This window comes from Aethalodelphis obliquidens, unplaced genomic scaffold, assembly GCF_003676395.1.
Source record: "Aethalodelphis obliquidens isolate GAN/ISIS:26980383/991018 unplaced genomic scaffold, ASM367639v1 scaffold17, whole genome shotgun sequence".
NCBI lineage: Eukaryota > Metazoa > Chordata > Mammalia > Artiodactyla > Delphinidae > Aethalodelphis > Aethalodelphis obliquidens.
Genome location: NW_020837961.1, coordinates 13,488,049 through 13,509,569, shown reverse-complemented (window position 1 = coordinate 13,509,569; position 21,521 = coordinate 13,488,049). Strand labels below are relative to the sequence as shown.

The window sequence follows — 21,521 nt, the reverse complement described above, 5'->3', positions numbered from 1 at the left end:
ATAGTGACCTGTGCTCGCACACAGGCTTCTTGGTGGCGGCAGCAGCAGCCTTAACGTCTCATGCCCGTCTCTGGGGTCTACGCTGATAGCCGCAGCTCGCGCCCGTCTCTGGAGCTCCTTTAAGCAGCGCTCTTAATCCCCTCTCCTCACACACCAGGAAACAAAGAGGGAAGAAAAAGTCTCTTGCCTCTTCGGCAGCTCCAGACTTTTCCCGGACTCCCTCCTGGCTAGCCCTGGCTCACTTACCCCCTGCAGGCTGTGTTCACGCCGCCAACCCCAGTCCTCTCCATGGGATCCGACTGAAGCCCGAGCCTCAGCTCCCAACCCCGCCCGCCCTGGCGGGTGAGCAGACAAGCCTCTCGGGCTGGTGAGTGCCAGTCGGCCCCGATCCTCTGTGCGGGAATCTCCCCGCTTTGCCCTCCGCACCCCTGTTGCTGCGCTCTCCTCCGCGGCTCCAAAGCTTCCCCCTTCCGCCACTCGCAGTCTCTGCCCGCAAAGGGGCTTCCTAGTGTGTGGAAACCTTTCCTCCTTCACAGCTCCCTCCCACTGGTGCAGGTCCCGTCCCTATTCTTTTGTCTCTGTTTATTCTTTTTTCTTTTGCCCTACCCAGGTACTTAGGGAGTTTCTTGCCTTTTGGGATGTCTGAGGTCTTCTGCCAGCATTCAGTAGGTGTTCTGTAGGAATTGTTCCACATCTAGACGTATTTCTGATGTATTTGTGTGGGGGGAAGGTGGTCTTCATGTCTTACTCTTCCGCCATCTTGAAGGTCGAGCCTTATACTTTTCAAATAAATTTTTCTAATGAAGTTCCTCTTGCTTTTGTCAGCTCTCAAGGCTAACACAGTGTAGTGGGAGGTGCAGTGCTATGTTGGGAAGATCACAGTTTTCAATGGTGACAAAACTGGGTTCTGATCCCAGTTTAGCTATTTACCACCTGAGTTTTCAGGTAGTAAACAGCAGAACTGGGATCAGGTATCCTCCCGTATGTTGAGTTTTGCCATGTGTAAAAATGAGAATAATCATCTAAATCCTTAATTGAACAACCAGTCAATAGACCTAACATACTGCCTGGTTCATAGCAGGCCCTCAAATTACTTAACTAGATGATATAGGAATCATTATTGTTATCCAACCAGGTTTGTTTGCCCAATATGCAGCAAGTCAAAATGCAGAGATGCCTTGGTTTGCAGGAAAGAGAGGATTTATTCACAAGGCAGCCAAGTAAGGAAATTAGGAATAAGTCTCAGAAGCACTTCCACAAAGGCAAGGGCTTGGGGGTATTTATGAGGAAAAATAAAGAAACAGGGTGGTCTAAGGCATGGGGAGCATGGGGAAGGGTGATTGGAAAAAGATGCAGTAATTGTTGTTCCACACAGGCGTAACTCATCTACAGGCTTCTGTTCACTCAAAAATGAAGGCCTGGGCTTCCCTGGTGGCGCAGTGGTTGAGAGTCTGCCTGCTGATGCAGGGGACACGGGTTCGTGCCCCAGTCCGGGAAGATCCCACATGCCGCGGAGCGGCTGGGCCAGTGAGCCATGGCTGCTGAGCCTGCGCGTCCGGAGCCTGTGCTCCGCAACAGGAGAGGCCACCACAATGAGAGACCCACGTACCACAAAAAAAAAAAAGAAGGCCCTTTGCAAGATCTGAGGGTGGAGTTTTCAGCCCTCTGATGTCAAAAGATCACCCAGTGTACACTCACGTGTGCCCAGTTGAAGGGTCAGTGGTCCTATCCAGTTTTAACCAGCTTAGCTCAGAGTAGACACAGCTAACTCCAAGTTCCTAGAAAATGACTCAAGCAAACATCTTATTGTTTAGGTGAGGTGCTCTTGGAGGACATGCAAGTCTTTTGTAGACCTTGATTAATGAAGGCAGGTGAAATGGATTTGACTAATGAATACCCACAGTTTCATTATTTTTGAAAGAGTAGCAAGTGAAAAGAAAATGGCTACAATGTTTTGAACATTTTTCACTTTCTTCTTGTTTTACCAGAGGACGACTTTTTTCATGAACTCCCAGAAACCTTTCCATCTGATCCACCTGAGCCTCTGCCACATTTCCTTATTGAGCCTGAAGAAGCTTATATTGTGAAGAATAAGCCTGTGAACCTGTATTGTAAAGCCAGTCCTGCCACCCAGATCTACTTCAAGTGCAATAGTGAATGGGTTCATCAGAAAGACCACATAGTAGATGAAAGGGTAGACGAAACCTCTGGTGAGTTTTCCATTGCATTTGGACTGCTGTTTAGGATTCACTTACTACTTTGGCATGTTGTCATATTGTTCTTTCAATTATTGAAATTGAAAATAGAATTACTATCCTTTGGTAAAAAGTTTTAAATCAGTTTGGTTAAGATTTGGTGATCTCTTTCCATGCATTGCAAAGTAAAACGTGATGAGTAAATCTTGATTTGATTCCTGTTAGACTGCATAGAATTAAGGCATGGTTCATGCTTAAGAAGATAAATAATGAGAGTGAATAGACTGAATTATGGTAAATAAATACCCCAGTAAAAGATGACCTTGAATTTCACTTGTGTGTCAAGTCTGGTGTCAGGTCTAAATATCCTGGGATTGAGGAACATGTTCAATTAAGGATAAATTGTAGATGTTTACATGACTGTCAAATGTTAATTTCCATGCATTGTTTCCCCTTATATATTTTTAAACAATTTGTAAACATTGTAGAGTCAAAATATTCTGTACCTTTAACTTACATCTAAAAATGAATCCTAATTACCTAATTCTTGGCTAAAGTTAAATCAGGAGTGATTGAGAATAGTGATATTGTGGGATCCACAAAGAGAAGTTGTGGGTGTAGACTCCATCTGGGTGGGTCTTCATCAGAGTATCTTTGCTTCTGGCATTGTTAAAACTCCTGGCTTTATTGCTCTGTAAACATCATTCTTAATAGTAAAATACTAAAGGCAAAGAGGATGAAGTAGATCTTAATAAACGGTGGGATTTACACTGGCTATAAAGGAAACTTTCTTGATAGGAAATCTTTATTCCACAATGGGTAAGTTAAGATAGTTCTGGAAACCCCTAGAGTTATTTTAAACTTAAAAGATATATATCTTTCTATAGAGATTCAACATTTTTTGGTCTCCAGTAGGAAGAATAACAATTTGAACTTTCACATCCCTTCTAGATCTGTGATTTTACATTGACATGTATTTTAAAAATTAAGACTTTATTGATCAATATGTCCAAGCTAAATAGTGACAAATATGATAAAAGTGAGAGCATTTAAATATCTTCATTTTCTTTCATAAATATCTCTACGTACCAAAATGGACACATGTTTTCAAAATTCAATTGTAATTAATTCATATTTGTATCCAAATGTTGGTTAATGAGGGGCAAGCAGTGACCAGCATTTGAAGGAAATCTGCTTTCAGTGTCTCTAATAATAAAGAGCTATTAGGTGATGGAGCATAAATATAACAGACTGTGAGAGGCCTGAGAAGAGGCATCTTTAAAAAAAAAATGCATGCGAGACATATACATATACTTATGTAACACAAATGGTCTTAGAAAATCAGGTGGCAGCTCTACATAATTGTCAATTTGTGAATCAATATGCTCACTGCATGCAAGCTGATGACTATAGAAATAACTGGGTATCCAACTGTATGGTCTCTTCCTTCAGGGAATTGGTCTGTTACACCTCTTGGTCTAATTACTCAGTAAATAACTCCACCAGATGTCTTCAAAATCTCGTGAATTGAGTTTTATTTGTTTCAGCTCATTTATTTGTGAAGATTTCAAACACACACATTTTAATAGTAAGAGGAAAAGAAAGAAATCACAAAACTAAAATGAGAGTCATAAACATACTTAGGCTTGTCTTTACTAGATTAATGAAAAAGCTTTTATAGGAAGATTGTAAATAAAGACAAAAGTGCTCTGATATGGAGCACCTCTAGCAGCTTTATGCTATCTTGGTAATGTGTGTGTGTGTGTATGTGTTTGTGTGTGTGTGTATTTTTATTTTCTTTTTAAAAGACATTTCCTCTCCATAAAGCATTATATTTTTTTACTATTTCCACATAAAATTAATTACTATTGCATATACCAATGATTAAAAATACTTCTTAAAGCAACTATAAATGAAAATATATGGCATGTTTCAAGTTCAGAAGGGAATAGAGTAGAGCTAAGGAAAGACTTATCAGCCCTAATACTTGCATAGTATTCATATTTAGAGTGGAACACAACATACATTTTTGTTGTCTTTTGTTTTGATGCAAAACTGTACAAGATAGTGAACATCCAGGGGAATGATTACCTTTAGATTTAGGAAAAAGACAGAGATACCCACAGATACTAGTATTATTTGGTATTGTTCTTAACACACTAGCCAATGCAATTAGACAAGACAAATAACTGAAAAACATAAAAATTATAAAGCAAGTTGAAAGCTATCATTTGGACAAATATGATTTTGTAGGTCTGGAAAACTTATGCAGTTTCATAGGAAAAAATTGAAAAAACATTAAGAGAATATAGAAAAGTGGCTGATAAAAGATATACATAACCCATCAACTTTTCTAAGTACAGTCGATTCAAATTATAATGGAATAAAATACATAATTTACAATAACAATGTAAAAAATGTAGATACAAAGCTATCAAGAAATTTGTAGAATTTTAGAAGAATATAAAAATTTAGGGCTTCCCTGGTGGCACAGTGGTTGAGGGTCCGCCTGCCGATGCAGGGGACACAGGTTCGTGCCCTGGTCTGGGAAGATCCCACATGCCGCGGAGTGGCTGGGCCCGTGAGCCATGGCCGCTGAGCCTGCACATCCGGAGCCTGTGCTCCACAACGGGAGAGGCCACAACAGTGAGAGGCCCACGTACCGCAAAAAAAAAAATCTACTCAGAGACCAAAAAAAATAGAATGACTTGAATAAATAGAAAGACGTATCTTGTTCTTAGATAGAAAGACAATATTTTTAAATGTTTGCTATTTGTAAATGAATCCATAAAGTCGCCAACATTGTATGAAAAATAATTTGTGAAAATAGCTGGAAGAATTATAAAATAGTAGCATAATAAGGAAATACCAGCTTTTTATAAGTGTATTATAAGGCTAAAGAAGTTTGATCATAGCAAAGAATAAGATACACAGATTAAAGGACCAAAATAGAAACTAGGAAATAAAATCTAAGGCATTTTACAATATGTTGAAGATGATTTTTAAACCCACAACGTAGGCAGTTAGAAAAGTAATAAATAAATAAATAAAGCTTGAGTTCTAGATCATTCTTTAGAATAAAATAAATTCTAGATGTTAGGGCTTAACATCATCATCATTATCATCATCACTGTCATCATTGTTGTCATTGGTAGTCATCACCATCGTCACTAGGAGAAAATTTTGGCAGTTTTTTGGTTGGTTGTTTGGTTTCAATGGTGATCAAAGCTTTTTTAATGAAGACAAAATCCAGAAGCTTTATAAGAAAACATTATTTTTTGAAAAAGCATTATTAAATTTAAATAAAGCAAGAAAAGCACAAAAACCAAGGGACAGATATATACTAATCAAAGGGCTAATTTAATTAATATATTACTAGCTCTTAAAATATGTTAAGAAAAAGATCTGCAACCCAGTATAAAAAATTGAGCAGAGTTTCAAAAGGGAGGTATAGGAAAAGAAATGTAAATGGTAAATACGCATCTAAGAAAATGTTGTCAAGATCAGAACATTTCTTAGTATACAGTGTTGATGAAGGAGTGGGATAGGGGTATTTCATACTTTGTTGATGAGGTTGCAAATTGATGTAATCTTTTTGAAGATCAATTTGAAAATACCTATCAATATTTAAATGTATACACTCTTTCACTCAGTAACTACAAGTTTAGGAACTATCTAAAAATAAAATTCCTAATGAGCACAAAGACTTGTGTGAAAGGTGGTCCATTGCACCCTTGTTGCAGTTAGCATATCAAGGGCTGATCAACTCTAGGATGGAATACTGTGCTGCTTTGTAAAACAGTGAGGTTTCTCCATATGTCAAGCTGTAGAAAAATCTCTCAGATAAAATATGAAATGAAAACCAAAGTACAGAACATTGTGTGCAATATGTCCTTATTATGGAAAAAAGAGAATGCACAGGTATTTGTCTATGCATTGGGATTTTTTTGAAAAACATACAAGCAGTTGACAGGTCAGAATCTGGGGCAGTAAGATACTTCTTTTATTGTTTGATTTTTGTTCAATCCTGTGAACATTTTATTTTCTTGATAGATAATGAAACCTGAATTTTAGAAGCCCAAACTACTTTATTGCGTCTTTTTGCCTGTTATCGTAAATCTCCAATCTGTACAACTACTGGAAGTGGGGGGGGGTGTAGGCCTCATATTAGAGCTCTTTGCTTTTCTGTGAGATCAGAACAGTGTGAATGGAATTGAACTGCTCGGTTTGGGGGTTTTTTCCTCTGAAGTTAGATTCACCTGCAACTTTGGTGCTCAACTCTTTATTTAATACAGTCTGAGTATTGTTTTGTTATGGGCCTTAGTGATTCTTAATATCAAGAAACGTTAGGATACATTGTCTTGAAATATATTACAAATTAGAGAAATTTTCTTGGCATTTTAAAAATCAGATTGGTTCTTAGATGATAGGACAGAGAGAAGTCATTGCAAAAAGTTTGTTTTTATAGGTCCCTCTACCTTAGAATAATGATATCTGGAAGCATGTGGCAATCAGGTACATTGCCTTGCAACTAAGAAAAATCAACTGCATTCAGTAAAATCTCCATCAGAAGTACGTTTTAATTAAAAAACTACAAAAGAACAAAACAAAAAAGAACAAAAGTTTCTCTCCAATTCACAAAATTCTTCCTTTTAATATGCTCTCTTGCTCTGAAGTATTAAGTAAATGATTATTTATATTCACTGAGCAAAGCTATATACCATTGATCATAAAATATACTGATTAAAGATCATTCATTACTGTTACTGTTTGCTTTTCCATCATATAAATCACGTTTGCATTTCTTGCAAACATGTAATATTAAGAAACAGAAAAGTGGAAAGCAGCATATATTAGATGGTTTAGAAATTTTCTATGTTGAGAAGCTCTTGATTTGATAATATAGTAATAAGTACCCATGTTCCTTTCAGGATTCCAAAGAAATTTTGATCTACTCAAAATTTTATGGTTACATTTTTACGAAAAGCTCAGGCTTGGTTGCTTGCTTTCTGTTTACTTGAAGCCTTTTCAACCCTTGTTTCCATGGTACCTAAGATTCACCATTGAAAAGTAAATATTTCCCCTCTGTGAAGAACCAAGGGAGTTTAGAAAACCTCAGTTGGCTTGAAATTTTACTAAACCCTAGGTTTTCCCTTTTCATCTTTTTTGCTCACAGTAGCAGAATATTATCAATAGGACCAACACAGAGAGTTCCGAGCTTTATACTGAATGTCATGTATTATGACATTTAGTCATCACAGCAATCTTATGAGATAATTTTGGGATTCTCCTTTTGCAAATGAGAAAACTGAGGCTCAGAACCCAGGGTTCTCTGATTCCAAAGCCTCTGCTCTTGACCCTGTAGTCAGTGTCTCCCTAAATTCTACCATAACTTTGAACACATAACTAAATTGAGCTAAAAAAAGAGCTATGTAATACAATTATCCCTTTTCTCAGGAAAGGAAATCTGGTTCCAAATGTCAGCTAAACATTTATCTTTCATGGTATTCATCTCCCTTCTTGCCTTGTGTCAAGTTTTTCATATGTGACCCTTTGTGGTTCTTTGATAATTAAGATAGTGCTCATTAGGATTTGATTATTTTTATTTGTGAAGGTATTTAACATTTGGACAAATAGCAAAATTGGAAAGAATTTCAATTGGTGAGCAAAAGGTGAGCCTTAACAGAAAAAAAAAGAAATTGATGAAGAGAAACTATACTTGGATACAAATTAAAGTAAATTGCCTTTACTCAAGACAGAGCTTTTAAAAAATATATTGTGCTCACTCAGATCCCTATTTGTTACAAGAGTGGCACAGTTGAAATTCTTTGTCCTCTTGTCTTCCTATTTTAGATACCTCTTTTTCCATTCCATCAGCAAAAACAGAAATCTCAGCTTTATCCCTTCTTTCAGTAGCCAAAGTGATCATCAAATACTGCTAATTCCTTCTCAGAATTCTCCCATAAAACATCCTTCTGTTTTTAATTCTTGATGCTACTCCCCTAGTATAGGCCTTAATTATATACCTCTTAGATTATTTAAATAGCCTCCTACACTTTCTTGGTGTCAGCCTTTCTCCTCAGCAATTAATTCTCCAGGTAGTTATAGGCCTAAAGAACAGGCCCAAGTGTTTATATCATTCCATTTCTTAAAATATATGTCTTTCCTTTGTCCATGGAATAAAGCATATCCTCCTTGGTCATATATTCAAAAGCTTCAGTACAGTCTGTTCTTAATCAAACTTTCTAGCCTTATTTTAATAGTTTCTCCCCCACCGCATGCTCCGTATGTTAGGCCAGTTTGGTTTTTCCTCTTAAACTGTGTTCAGTGAACCACCAGTGTCTTACAAGTGCTATTTGGGAAAAAAACAAAAAGGAAACAAACAAAAATCTTTGTGGTCAAATAATTTCGGAAACACTGCAATAATTATATTACTCTTTTGGAGAAAATATAAAGTATATTTGCATGTAGAAGTCCCAGGAAGGTCCCAGAAGTGGAAAAATATTTTTCAACCTCATATTGTTTGGTAGCTGAACTCTTTTTCTCAGAACCTCTGTTAAAATATCATGAGAACTTAATGTCACACCAAGACATGGTTTAGAAAATGCTGCTCATACATTTTCAAAGGGAAATTATGTAAGATTTGTTTAAATTTTATTAAATGAATGCAAATACTCTACACTTTTGTGTCTTAGGATCCTAGAAGGTTTAAGCTGTGAGACTGTAACAGTCATTTAAACTCAATGAATTATTGGCATGCTTCTCATTCAATTATATTAAAGTGAGCAGAATCAGTTTTCTGTTATCGTGACTTAATGGTGCTACTTTTGTCATATGGAACTTTAGGAAATAGGTCTGGTCATCTCCTGGCCTATTCCTAATTTTAGTTATTTGAAAGGGACAGTTATCACTTCTCCTTTCCCAAGTTCTCTCTCCTCTTCAGTCTAAGCATTATGAGCTGAAGAGTAAGCTCCATGAATTCAGGGATTATGTCTATCTTTTTTGCTATCTAGCTCCATGCTTAACTTGGTGTTGGGTTCTTAGTAGGTGCTCAATAAATGTGTGTTGTATGAAATAATGTTTCTTTATACCATACTTTCCTCCATCCTACCTCTGTTAAAATCCTACTCATTTTTTTTTTTTTTTTTTTTTTTTTTCGGTACGCGGGGCTCTCCCTCCCTGTTGTGGCCTCTCCCGTTGCGGAGCACAGGCTCCGGACGCGTAGGCCCAGCGGCCATGGCCCACGGGCCTAGCCGCTCCGCGGCATGTGGGATCTTCCCGGACCGGGGCACGAACCCGTGTCCCCTGCATCGGCAGGCGGACTCTCAACCTGTGCCACCAGGGAAACCCCAAAAATCCTACTCATTCTTAAAGAAGTATCTCAAAAGCAATATCATAGGTGAATCCTTCTATAAAACCCCAAGTCATAGCATAAACATGTCCGCATTTCACTTATGTGTGCTTCCATTTTCATTATACTCATAAATGTGAAATGTATATGTGTATTATACATAAGAAGTTATCAATATTCAGTCATTTTTGAGGTACAAAAATGGCAGTTTCTTGTAATTCAATATCATGTTATTTATGATATATATAAAATCTCTGTCTCTTCAACTAGATTGGAATGGTATGGTAGGGCCTGTGTTTTGTAAAGCTTTGCGTTTTGTAGTTTATAACATATGGCATTAAGCACAAGAGATGATGAATAAAAGTTTGTGAGATTGTAGCCATTCATCCTACTAAATTTGGGTAACTGAAATGTAGTGATACAAACTAATGATGTTTTTATTTGGAATACTTCGTAAATAGGTAATTTGAGAAATGCACAAAGCATAATCTTCTATAAGAGTAGTTACTTTACACATTAAATACACACAATTTTCAGACCAGTTGTTATTCTCCATGCAAAATAATTACTGTAAACTTAGTTCTCATTAATAGAATTAATATTTTCTAAAGGAAGTTCGGTGGGCTTTGTTTAAATTTTAGTGAATGATGCATAAAATTTGGAAGCCCTATTTGAACTTTATTCCATATTTTGTTATGTAATTCAGTGGGAGTATTGCCTTTGCAAGAATAGAGCCTTATATTTGTAATATGTTTGTCTGCCAATGAAGATAAATGATTCCGGAATATAAATCAATTATTTATTTGATTTCCTTCTCAAAGGTCCTTCTTTCAATACTAGAAACTAACAATTTTTCTTTTTGGTATGAGGCTAGCCCCAAAATAAAAATAGAAAACTGTCAAGGATCCGTGTAGTACATTAAGGCTTTTCCACTGAGTCAATCAGGTAACTTGGCAAGAAACTAGTTACCAGTTAGTGATAACAGAATATTAATTATCCCGAAATATATACTTTTTCATATTCTTCATTTTTTAGTGCTCACAATTGATTTATCCTAATTTCACATCGACGTTTTTTTTAAACACCTGAGTTCACATGGCCAACATATCCCAGCTGCAATTACAAAAGTTGGTTGGATTGGAGTTCTAGAACTTGGATTTTAGTTGCTTTCATTCCATTCTAGCATGAAAATAGTCTTGGCTAGCTGAGTGATTTGGGCTCTCACTGTATATGAAGCTGGCTTTTGTTTCCATTCTTTTCCTAACTTACAAACAGAAGTGAGTACTTGAAAAATTGGGGGCTACACATTTGGATTCCTTTTGTTTCTAATATGTCATTGTCATGAAGTTTTTATTGTTGTTGTTGTGTGTTTTATAATTCCAATATCTGCAAACATCAATATTATAGATTCTGTACATACTGCATGCAAAACACCCTGACTACACCATATTTACAGAACTATATAATTTTAATTCAGTTTTATCCCATGGGAAAGATTTTTAAGATTTGAATTACATACTGTATAGAAAAATGTAACACCATGTATTTTTTAATACATGATTGTATTAAACATGATTGTAGAGTAAGAACATGATTAAAGTAAAGGCAAGAACACATCACATCTTTCAATGCAGTTTTAGCTAGCTGTGTTTCATTAGAGGAAAACAGAAATTTTCTAAAATTATATACAGCGAGAGTTTTTAATGTAATGAACACAAAGGAATTCTCCCTTGCCAGATAACACTTAGGGCAAGGTTACTTGTAATGCATTGCTCCTTTCTCTTCCTACCGTTAAGATGAAAGCATTGATTAATACAGTGTAATCAAGAATATGCATATAAGTTGATATGTAAGTACATACATATGTATATTTGTGTGAGTGTGTTTGTGTGTGTGCCTTTCTAAATTTTGAGAAGAGAAGATCAAATGCTACCCACCCCTAGGCTCATACAGAGACTACAATAAGGAACAGGAGTCCAAGAACCATTCTTCACTAGATTACTTGCTACCCAAACAGGGCATTTCAGGAGCACAACTAGTGACTGTGTTGCTATAGCAATTTTGCCACGCGCCCAGCAACCATGCGTATGCCGTGGCTTAGAGTTTTAATATGCCCACTTCAAAGTGAGAATAGCACAAGTATTAAAAGCCATAATGTATTTTTAATCTAATGTTTGGCTAAAATATGTAAGGGTTTTTTTTTTGTTTTGTTTTTGTTTTTGTTTTGCGGTACGCGGGCCTCTGACCGTTGTGGCCTCTCCCGTTGCGGAGCACAGGCTCCGGACGAACAGGCTCAGCGACCATGGTTCACGGGCCCAGCCGCTCCGTGGCATGTGGCATCTTCCCGGACCGGGGCACGAACCTGTGTCCCCTGCATCGGCAGGCGGACTCTCAACCACTGCGCCACCAGGGAAGCCCTATGTAAGGGTTTTAAAGAGAGTTTCTTGTTCTTTATTTTCATGGGAAGGAACATACTTAACAGAGTTCCAGATTATAATATGAAATGGATTTATCATCTTATTTAAGGAAGTTTGAGAACAATTTCAGCTTAAAAAAGACGGTTAGCTTCCTAAAGAGCATGCCTTTCTCTCCAAATTTAAATGTTCTTTTTTGGTGTCTGTACCTATTATGCTAAATATAAATAAACCTGGTTGATAATTATGCAATAACGACCCAGGTTATTGTCCTTCTTATGTTGTGATGTCAGGAATTGTTATCCATTCTGTTTGAGGCTCTGTATCTATCACTAAATCTTCCTATTCAATATTCTCCCAATACTTGGCTCAAAATTTTCTCCCTCCTCACCCCACGTTTTTGGGGCATCTTAAAAAATGGAACAGATAAGTTTTTAGTTAAAAAAATATTGCAATCAATGAATAATCTAATGCTGAAATTTGAGGGGTGAAGCCTTTACTTGCTCTGGATTCTTTAGTCTTCTCCCCCTAATTTCGTCAATCCAGAATCATCCCTTAGCTAGGGATTTTCGGAGCCCTCTTGGGGATGCCTGTTGAAATAACCAGTCTTGCCAGTTCCTCTGAAAAGCACTATTTGGAGATACAAAACCAGCATATAAAACATGAGAACTACAGCTAGCAGAATATCAGGGTCTGGCAAAAAAGCAAGCACAGCATGTAGGAAGTATAATATCTAGCAATGAAAAACAATTCAGATTAGGGAAGTCTTAGACTCATTCCTAATTTCATTGAGGGCTTAACCTGATTTTTGAAATCTGTTTCGGAGGAAATCTCCAAGAACATGAAAGCAAGAGCAGCAAGGAAATATTAAGGCATTTGCTGTCAACCCTGTGGCTGCATTTGACAATCATCAGTGGGAGATTTTTGAAAATACGTATGTCCTGGCCTCACCCCCAGAGAGAATGGTTTAATTGGGAACAAGGCATAGCTTTTTCTTTGTCTGTCTGCTTGTTTTAAGCTCACTAGCAACGCTAATGTACAACAGGCTTGAAAACTGTTGAGACACTGCTGTGAAAATGCAGCATAGAGGAAGTACATAGACTTTCTATTCAAAAACCATGACCCAGATACTTTACTTGGTGCTGTAAGTAGAGATAAAACTAAGACCTGATGCACTTAAGGAGATCACAGTCTAGAGAGGTCAAAATAGAGGAGGGAAAAGAGAGAGTGGAAAAGAGTATGCTTTACTGTTTGCTTGGGTTCTCCTTTCATTATGAGAATAAATTTGTGAAACCCCTTGATATTTCCATGGTATAGAGTTACATGGTAGAGAGCCCCTGCTTTCTTCAATATCCTTTCGCCTGTCTCTGCCTATTAAACTTCTCAGGCTGGGAGATAGCAGCCTCCTGACGGAAGAGGGGGGAACTCCAGCGCTTGAGTGAATTAAAATTTAGCTGGAAAAACCCAGGGGAATGTTCTGTGCAAGGCAGTTCCAGGAATGGCAGGGAATGAATGACATGCCTCTTTTTATAGCTACAGCCTTGATGATTCTAGACAATGATGCCCTCTGTTTGAAATGACATTAGTGACTAAAAGGCTACCTCCCCACACCCATCCCATGGGGCATTTGTGAAACCAGAAAAACACTGCGTGGCAGACAGCTTTTCCTCACCTTTTTGCTCTGTCAGATTCTTGAGTCTACTTTTTGAATGTACAGACAGAGAATAAATGCCCTTAGTCACTGTATTAGTTTCTGAGGGCTGCCACAATAAATTACTATGAAATTCGTAGCTTAAAACAACAGAAATTTATTCTCTTACAGTTTTGGAGACTAGAAGTCTGAAATCCAGCAGAGTCACACTCCTTCTGGGGACTCTGGAGGAAACTCTGTTCCTTGTCTCTTCTAGCTTCTGGTGGGGGTCCCGGCATTCCTGGGCTTGTGGCCCCATCACTTCAATCTCTGCCTCTGTCTTCACATCACTTTCTCTTCTTTGTCTGTCTTATCTGTGTGTCTCTTACAAAGACACTTATCACTGGATTTAGGGCCCACCTTGATAATTCAAGGTCTCAAAATCCTTAATTTAACTCTATCTGCAAAACCCGTTTACCAAATAAGGTAACATTCACCTGTTCTGGGGACTCATATGTGAACATAATCTTGTTAGGGGCCACCATTTAGCCCACTATAGTCACCAAACATCTGTCAAGAAGTCACTTAATATGACAGTTGAAAAGGGCAACAAACCTTAACAGACACCACACCAACAGGACAAATAGGTGGCAAGTAAACATATGAAAAGATACTCCACATCATATATCAGGAAAATGCAAATGGAAACAATGAAATACCACTACAAATCTATTCAAATGGCCAAAATTCAGAACACTGACAACACCAGTGCTGGCAAGAATGTGGAACAACGTGAACTCTCATTTATTTCTGGTTGGAAAGCAAAATGGTACAGCCACTTGGAAGGCAGTTTAGCGGTTTTTTACAAAACAAAACATACTCTTACCATATGACACAGCCATTGCACTCCTTGGTATTTACCCAAAGGAACTGAAAACTTATGTTCACACAAAATCATGGATGTTTATAGTTTATTCATAATTGCCAAGACTTGGAAGCAACCAAGATGTCCTTCAGTAGGTGAATGGATAAATAAGCTTTAGTCCATCCAGACAAGGGAATATTATTCAGTGCTAAAAAAAAAAAAAATAATAAGTTGTCATGTCATGGCAGGATAGAGGGGAATCTTAAATGCATATTACTACGTGAAGGAAATCAATCTGAAAAGGCTACATACTGTATGATTTCAACTATTTGACATTTGGGTAAAGGGAAAACTATGGAGACAGTAAAAAAATCAGTGGTTGCCAGGGAAGGGAAGGACGAATAGGTGGAGCACAAGAGGATTTTTAGGGCAGTGAAACTACTCTATATCATACTTTAACGGTGGATACGTGTCATTACATATGTCCAAATCCATAGAACGTACAATACCCAGAGTGAACCTTAATGTGAGCTATGGACTTTGGGTGATGATGTGTCAATGTAGGCCCATCAATTGTAAAAAAAAATGTACCACTCTGGTGGGAGATGTTGACAATAGGGGAGGCTATGCATGTGTGGGAGCAGTAGGTATATGGGAAATTTCTGTACCTGTCTCTCAATTTTGCTGGGAACCTAAAACTGCTCTAAAAAATAGTAGTAGTCTATTAAATACCAGGACCAGAAAAGGCCATGATAGTGGAGGCATGAGTCGGGCTGCTGGGGGCTGAAAGAGAAGGCACTTACCTGGCTATTTCCCCTCGTTTAGTCAGTATTTCTAAGTTAACTATACATGTAGCAGGCAATGAAAGCATTTACCAGCTTTCTGAAGCCTCTCCCAATCTGTTGCGTTGTCCTGTGGGCCAGATGCAGGGAAAGAGCTGCACAGCCAGGCTCTTGTGTCGCTCACTTTTCTCATGCCATGGCATCCTTGCCAGCCTCTGTGCTCTAACAGTTGTCCTGTCTCATGGAAACCTAAAAATTCTCACAGCTACGTTTCTCATGAAAACTCTTGCCCCACAGAGTTGCCAAAACCAAATTGAAATAGCCAATACAACCTAAAGAGTTGCACTTGATAATTTCTTCTACACACACACACATGCACGCAGGCGCGCGCGCGCGCGCACACACACACACACACACACACACACTTTCGCTTGACCTAGCAACACAATAGGAATGTAAACACATTGTTAATGCAGTCGCTCTCAGTTGGCTTCCCAGATGGCTTAAGTTCAATAGATTTTTCCCCCTGATTTCCTCAGCTTCTCCTAGTAAGTGCTAAACAACCATTATGCCTTTTCCTGCACATTGAGATTCATCTGCAGCTACTAAACTGCCTCCAAAGTGCTTCAATTTTGCATGAGTGCTAAGCTGGGGACTGGGAGACATTACCCAGTGCTGAAGGCCCAGATCATTAGAAAGAGCATGTAAACCCTCTGAACCAGAAATAAAAAGTGCAGAGATTTCCTTTGTGAAGTCCCAACTGCAACTTTACGTAAAACATGAACCTTTGGCAAGATTTTAGGTGTTTCTTTTTACCTTCTCAACTGTAATTTTGCCTGACTTTGGCTTATGTGTTCTCATTTTTTTAAACATTTATTTCACAGTCAGAAGCGTATGAAATAATAGCCATGCGGTGTCATTATTTCTCTTCTTAGGACACCGGAGCCCTCTTCACTTTTAACGGGGATGGAACTTCAAAGGATTGCTAAGGGATCACCCACATGATATGTTTTTAAAACAAACCTGAGACCAGCTTTGGGGGGATGGGTGGAGATATATGAGATATGTGCAGGGGACATAAATCTATATTATTTAAATATAGATGTAGGAAGTGTACTGATACTGGATTATGGAGAGAGGTTGGGGTAGAATCAGAAGAGGATAGGGAAAATTATTAATGAGAAAGAGGTGGTTGTGTTCTCATTTTTCAATAGATACATCCCTGTACATTATTACCTAAAAGTCTTATTTGTGTTTTTTAAGGTGAACATCATTTTATCTGTACTTGACCTGTGTTTCCATCTCTGCTATCCTCCCAGCCTGCTTGTCAGACTACCTCGCTGCAAATTAGAAGCGAGTGTGTGGTCAGCTAGAGCAGTACCTGTGGGAGAGCGGGCCCAGGAGGGCTGGAATTCTGAGTGTCCTGCAGCTCTGTCTGCTGTGGGGCTGGGCTGGGGCCCTAAGCCCGTGGAGTCATGACAAAAGCTCTATGATGGGAAGGTTGACTCTCCATCCTCATTCAGTATTTCCTTTGCAGCAAAATTTTGTGAACAGGTATGAGAACATTTTACATTTTTGTCTATAGTATATCCATTCAAGAGTAATAAACCAGGCTCCTTTCACATGATTGGTCTGTAATTATTTCTCTTTTTCCATATATGTATGTAATGACTCAGGCTATCTTTCTTTTAAGATTCTGACAGTAAAAATATACATTTAAGATGAGATACAGCAGTTCACTATTTATCTCTAAACATATTTCCGAGGACATTTATTTATTTATTTTAATTAATTAATTAATTATATTTCTGGCTGCGTTTGGTCTTCGTTGCGGTGTGCGGGCTTCTCATTGCGGTGGCTTCTCTTGTTGCGGAGCACAGGTGCTAGGCCTGCGGGCTTCCGTAGTTGTGGCTCATGGGCTCTAGAACGCAGGCTCAGTAGTTGCGGCGCACGGGCTTAGTTGCTCCCCGGCATGTGAGATCTTCCTGGACCAGGGCTCGAACCCGTGTCCCCTGCAGTGTCCACTGCCCCACCAGGGGAGTCCTCCAAGGACATTTATTAACCACTGATTTATTCAACACTGCATATGCAAGTGGGATCTGACAGAAATGTGACTAAATGGGCTTGTAGGGTAAGAAGTAAATGCATTCCAACTTGGAAGTGAAAAGAAAATACTAGATGAATGATATGCATGTAAATACACATAGTATTATTTGGTGCATATGTGTACTGCCTGTATAACATACCCACTGTATGCTGAAGCCCAGTTTTGTTTGTCAGCATGTTGTATCTATCCCTCAGACTGAACAGTCCTATCCATTGATTTCATTTTACTATTTTTTTCTGAAAACCCAGCTAATCATGCAAATGTCATCTTTATTAGTGTATCATCACAAAATATTAATTATTGTGGTTCCACACCTTATGACACTGAACTGCACATATTAAATAGCTAGCTTTCCCGTTCTCCCATAGAGATTGTCTATCCACTAGGGTATGTATCCTTTGAAGGGAATACATTTATAAAAGAAAGGAAAAGAACAAAACTTTACCTGGAGATAAGAACAGACACGATTGAAGCTGTTGGTTCAGTTGGCAGTATTATACAGTTACATAAATATCTCAGGAAATCGGAGCTCGTGGTGGGAAACAATCATTCTTCCTTCTTAATTTTTCTTTGTGGTGCTGGTGCAGAATGGACGTGAAGACATTACAAGTTACACACGACATTCAGAATCAGGCATCACTCGTACATTATTTCAAGTTTTAGTTTTCTTATCTCTTGTGAAAACATCAAAATAAGATGTTGGACTGTAAAGAAAATTATAATAGTAACTAAACATTATAACCTAGATTTTCACATCAATTTCTTCAACATTTATTTTAGAAATAGTATTTTGAAAAACTGCAAGTACACTATTTGAAAATATTTTTCTTACATAATAAGCCAATTATACTGTTTTATAGCATTTGGGGCATAATGTTAAAATCACACATTCAGATATTTGAAAACTGAATTATATTGTAGAAGGCCATTTAATATTTATGTTGTATTCTCTCCTTCCTGGGCACACAGGAATATGACAAGTCCCACTTCCTTGCTGTGCAGCTTGGCCAAGTGATTTCTTCTAGCCCATGGGCTGTGAGTGAGCTATGTTGAACTTCAGAGACAACCAAGCCTTTTAAGAGCAGGTGTGAGCTCTCTGTGCTCTCTTCTCCTTGTGTGGAGACCCTGGTAGCCATGGTTGAGAAGATGTAGGTTGAAGAAGGATGTAGCCTGAAAATAGCTGCCCTGAAGACTTCTGTGATGGAAACATAGACTTTAATTTTGTAAAGCTCTGAAATGAAGGGCATTGTGTAGTACACAGCATGGCATAAACTATTTTAGCTTCTGAAATCACATTAGTTAGGCTAGTTAGTATCATATTAAGGGCTTACTCTGCTAAGAGTTTTACATGTATCACCTCATTTAATCCTTAAAATAACCCATTGAGTTAGGAATTTTAAATCCTATTTTCTTGTTGAGGAAAGTGCTATTTAGTGAGGTAGAGGAATTTTCCCAAGGTCATACATCTAGTCATTTGAGGAACTAGAATTTGAACCAAGTCCTTCTCCAAAGATCATACTCTCAATTAAGTTAATTGCCAAGGATGAATTAAACATAAGGTTTTACTGGCAAATAATGTAGCAGTATTGTCTTCTGGAATTCTACCTAAAGCTTATGTTTATCAAAAACTAAGTATATGTAACTTAGAATCAGCAGAAGGTCAAAGAGACATTCTCTGCATTTAAAAAAAGGAAAAACAGTTTAAGTGCATTATACTCATTTGCATTATTTTATTAAATCATCTTTCCCTTTGGAATAATAAAAGAAAAATTTGAGGCAGGGATCTCAGAATATATAAAAATATTTTGGAAATATCAGAACAAATAGTTATTTCTCAGTCTCTATAAAGTTCAAATTGAAAATTGTTTCAGCAGGAGTTCAGTACATACTCCTGGCTTGAAAATAGGAACTGCTCATATTTTTCATCTCTACTTAGAATTTCACAAGTTAAATTTTTTCCTTCTTGTAAATTGAGTCATTCTCGCATACTGGAATTCTTTTTTAAAAGGATAAGAAAAAAGGATCTTCTCACTGATACTTGATCTGTTTTCACTCAGCTATTACTGGAGGCCCAACAATTTTGGAGGCTCTAAAAAGCATTACAATAACTCCACTTTTTGTTCCCTGTTCTTAGTGAAAATAGCAAACATGTTCAAAATTTAAATCAGAGCTGTGTTTGATTATGTCTTTCTGGCTAGGATAGGAGGTACAACTGCCATCATGACTGAAAGTTCCTTTCCTCTAAAGTCTAAGGGAACACAATCACATATCTTTTAAATAAGTATATCATAGTGTCCTGGGGGAAATATTCTTTCATTAATTCAACAAATATTTATTGTATGCCTACAATATGTACCAGGTATTATTCTAGGCCACAGCAACATCAGGTAACACACAAAAATTTCTACCCTGATGGAACTCGCATCCTAGTTGGAAAGTGAAGAAAGACTCTAGAAAACGTGATTGTGTTTATCAATTTTAAATCTTCTCTAAACGATGGAAATTTGCTTATTCTGCCCCAAATTAGTCAGAACTATCCTAGTTAGTTATTTCTATTCAGTTGCTTTGTGTCCCTGCCTCACCTGGGAACTGGGATAGGGATGTAAGAAACTCCTAATGGGTGAGCTGTGCAAGCTTCTTCCTTACTGAAATCAGCAGACTCTTCACTCATCCCGTCAGGGTAGCTTTACTCTATCTGTGCTTTAATATAGTAGGGACCTAGGGGGTGAGTAAAGTCCTGGGTGATTTGGCTGAAGGACAGGAAACTTAAAGGCAAATCACTAGAACTTATTCCTGCTGTTCAGATTTCATTTCTAAATATCATAGCCACATCTGCATTGCCCTGGACAGTTCACATCCCCACCCAGACTGAACTCTCCCAACTCTGTTGAAAATTTCCCAAACCAGCCATGTCTTTCTCATCTGGGTATGTGACTAATACAATTTCCAGTCAGGGTGTTCTTCTCCCCTTCCCCTCCCTTAAAACTATGTTAGTACCTCCAATGGTAATTTTGTTAACAGAATATAGTTTTATTCTCAATTACTATTTTATAGGATATTTAAAAGGAATTTTATAGATTTCAAGATCTTTTGTAGGTGTTATTCCATTTCTTTCCTCACAAACCAATGGAACGAACAAATTCTTAACTTTATTTTACAAGTTGGGAAACCAGGGCTTGATGGATTTAAGACTTTCCAGAAGTCAGATAGTATATACAAAGCAGGAATTTATTCTCTTATCTAAATAAATCACTGGGTTGCTGTGTATTAGACAAGTATTTGTCTAGTCCCTCAGTTGTCATAATAATTGTCTGGATGATTTGAATTTTTTTTTTAATGAGCATTTATAGTTTGACTTAAAAATTTTTTTAAGGAATATGAAATGTATTGCTTTTAAGGTAAACCAGTAGCTGTCCCCAATCTCCTACATATGAACTGTTGTAAGTGGCAGTCACTCCAGAGGTGATGGCTCTTAATGCTTGTTTCTAAATCATTTGGGATAAGAAAAAACTAAAAGCCTGACAGTATGAGTAATTAGTATTCTGAATATATGTACCTGATTTTTATCATCAGACTCTTTTCAGAGGGTCACCAAGAATATTGCTCTTAACACTTATGATTAATGACTTGTTGTAAGATCATTGATCTGAAAAGAAATTTATAATGATAATTAAAATTAAAATTGGTAAAATTCAATTTAAGTAAATCAGATTAGTTTTGCTTACTAGTAAAGTCATATTAATCTTCCTAAAGGATATGTCATTTTTAAAAATGTCATTTCACCACTGTACAATTTTCACAGGCTCCCTTCTCCACAATACAGTCTTCTGTAACTTGCATGCAAGGCTCTCCAGGAATCTCTCTTCTAATTCCATGGTCTTATTTCTTTACTTAATTCATGTAAACTACTCTGCACAGTGGTCACCATGCTTTTTCATCTCTGCCCTTTGGCTTCTTGCTGTTCTCTTCTCCTCAAGTGTCTTTGATTCCTCTTTAAATTTTTAAACCCAAACCATGCTTCAGCTTAAAACTCAAATATTCCATTCCCCAGGTTTCCCGTGATCTCTCCTTCTAAAGCAATTTCACTATAGCTTTCTTTATGGGGTTTTCAGAATTTTCCAAACAATGGATTACTTTTATTCAATAGATCAACATCTGGTGAATGCTAAACAAAACC

At 37.6% G+C, this 21,521-nt stretch overlaps 1 protein-coding gene across 1 annotated transcript in view; it reads left to right on the top strand.

Annotated features, from left to right (window-relative positions):
- The window catches only part of LOC113625966 (netrin receptor UNC5C), a 358,340-nt gene that overhangs the window by 235,828 nt on the left and 100,991 nt on the right, over window positions 1-21,521 (top strand). Inside the window, exon 2 of the mRNA XM_027116940.1 lies at window positions 1,989-2,210. Coding sequence (XP_026972741.1) covers window positions 1,989-2,210 — 222 coding nt within the window. The remainder of the gene's footprint in view (window positions 1-1,988; window positions 2,211-21,521) is intronic.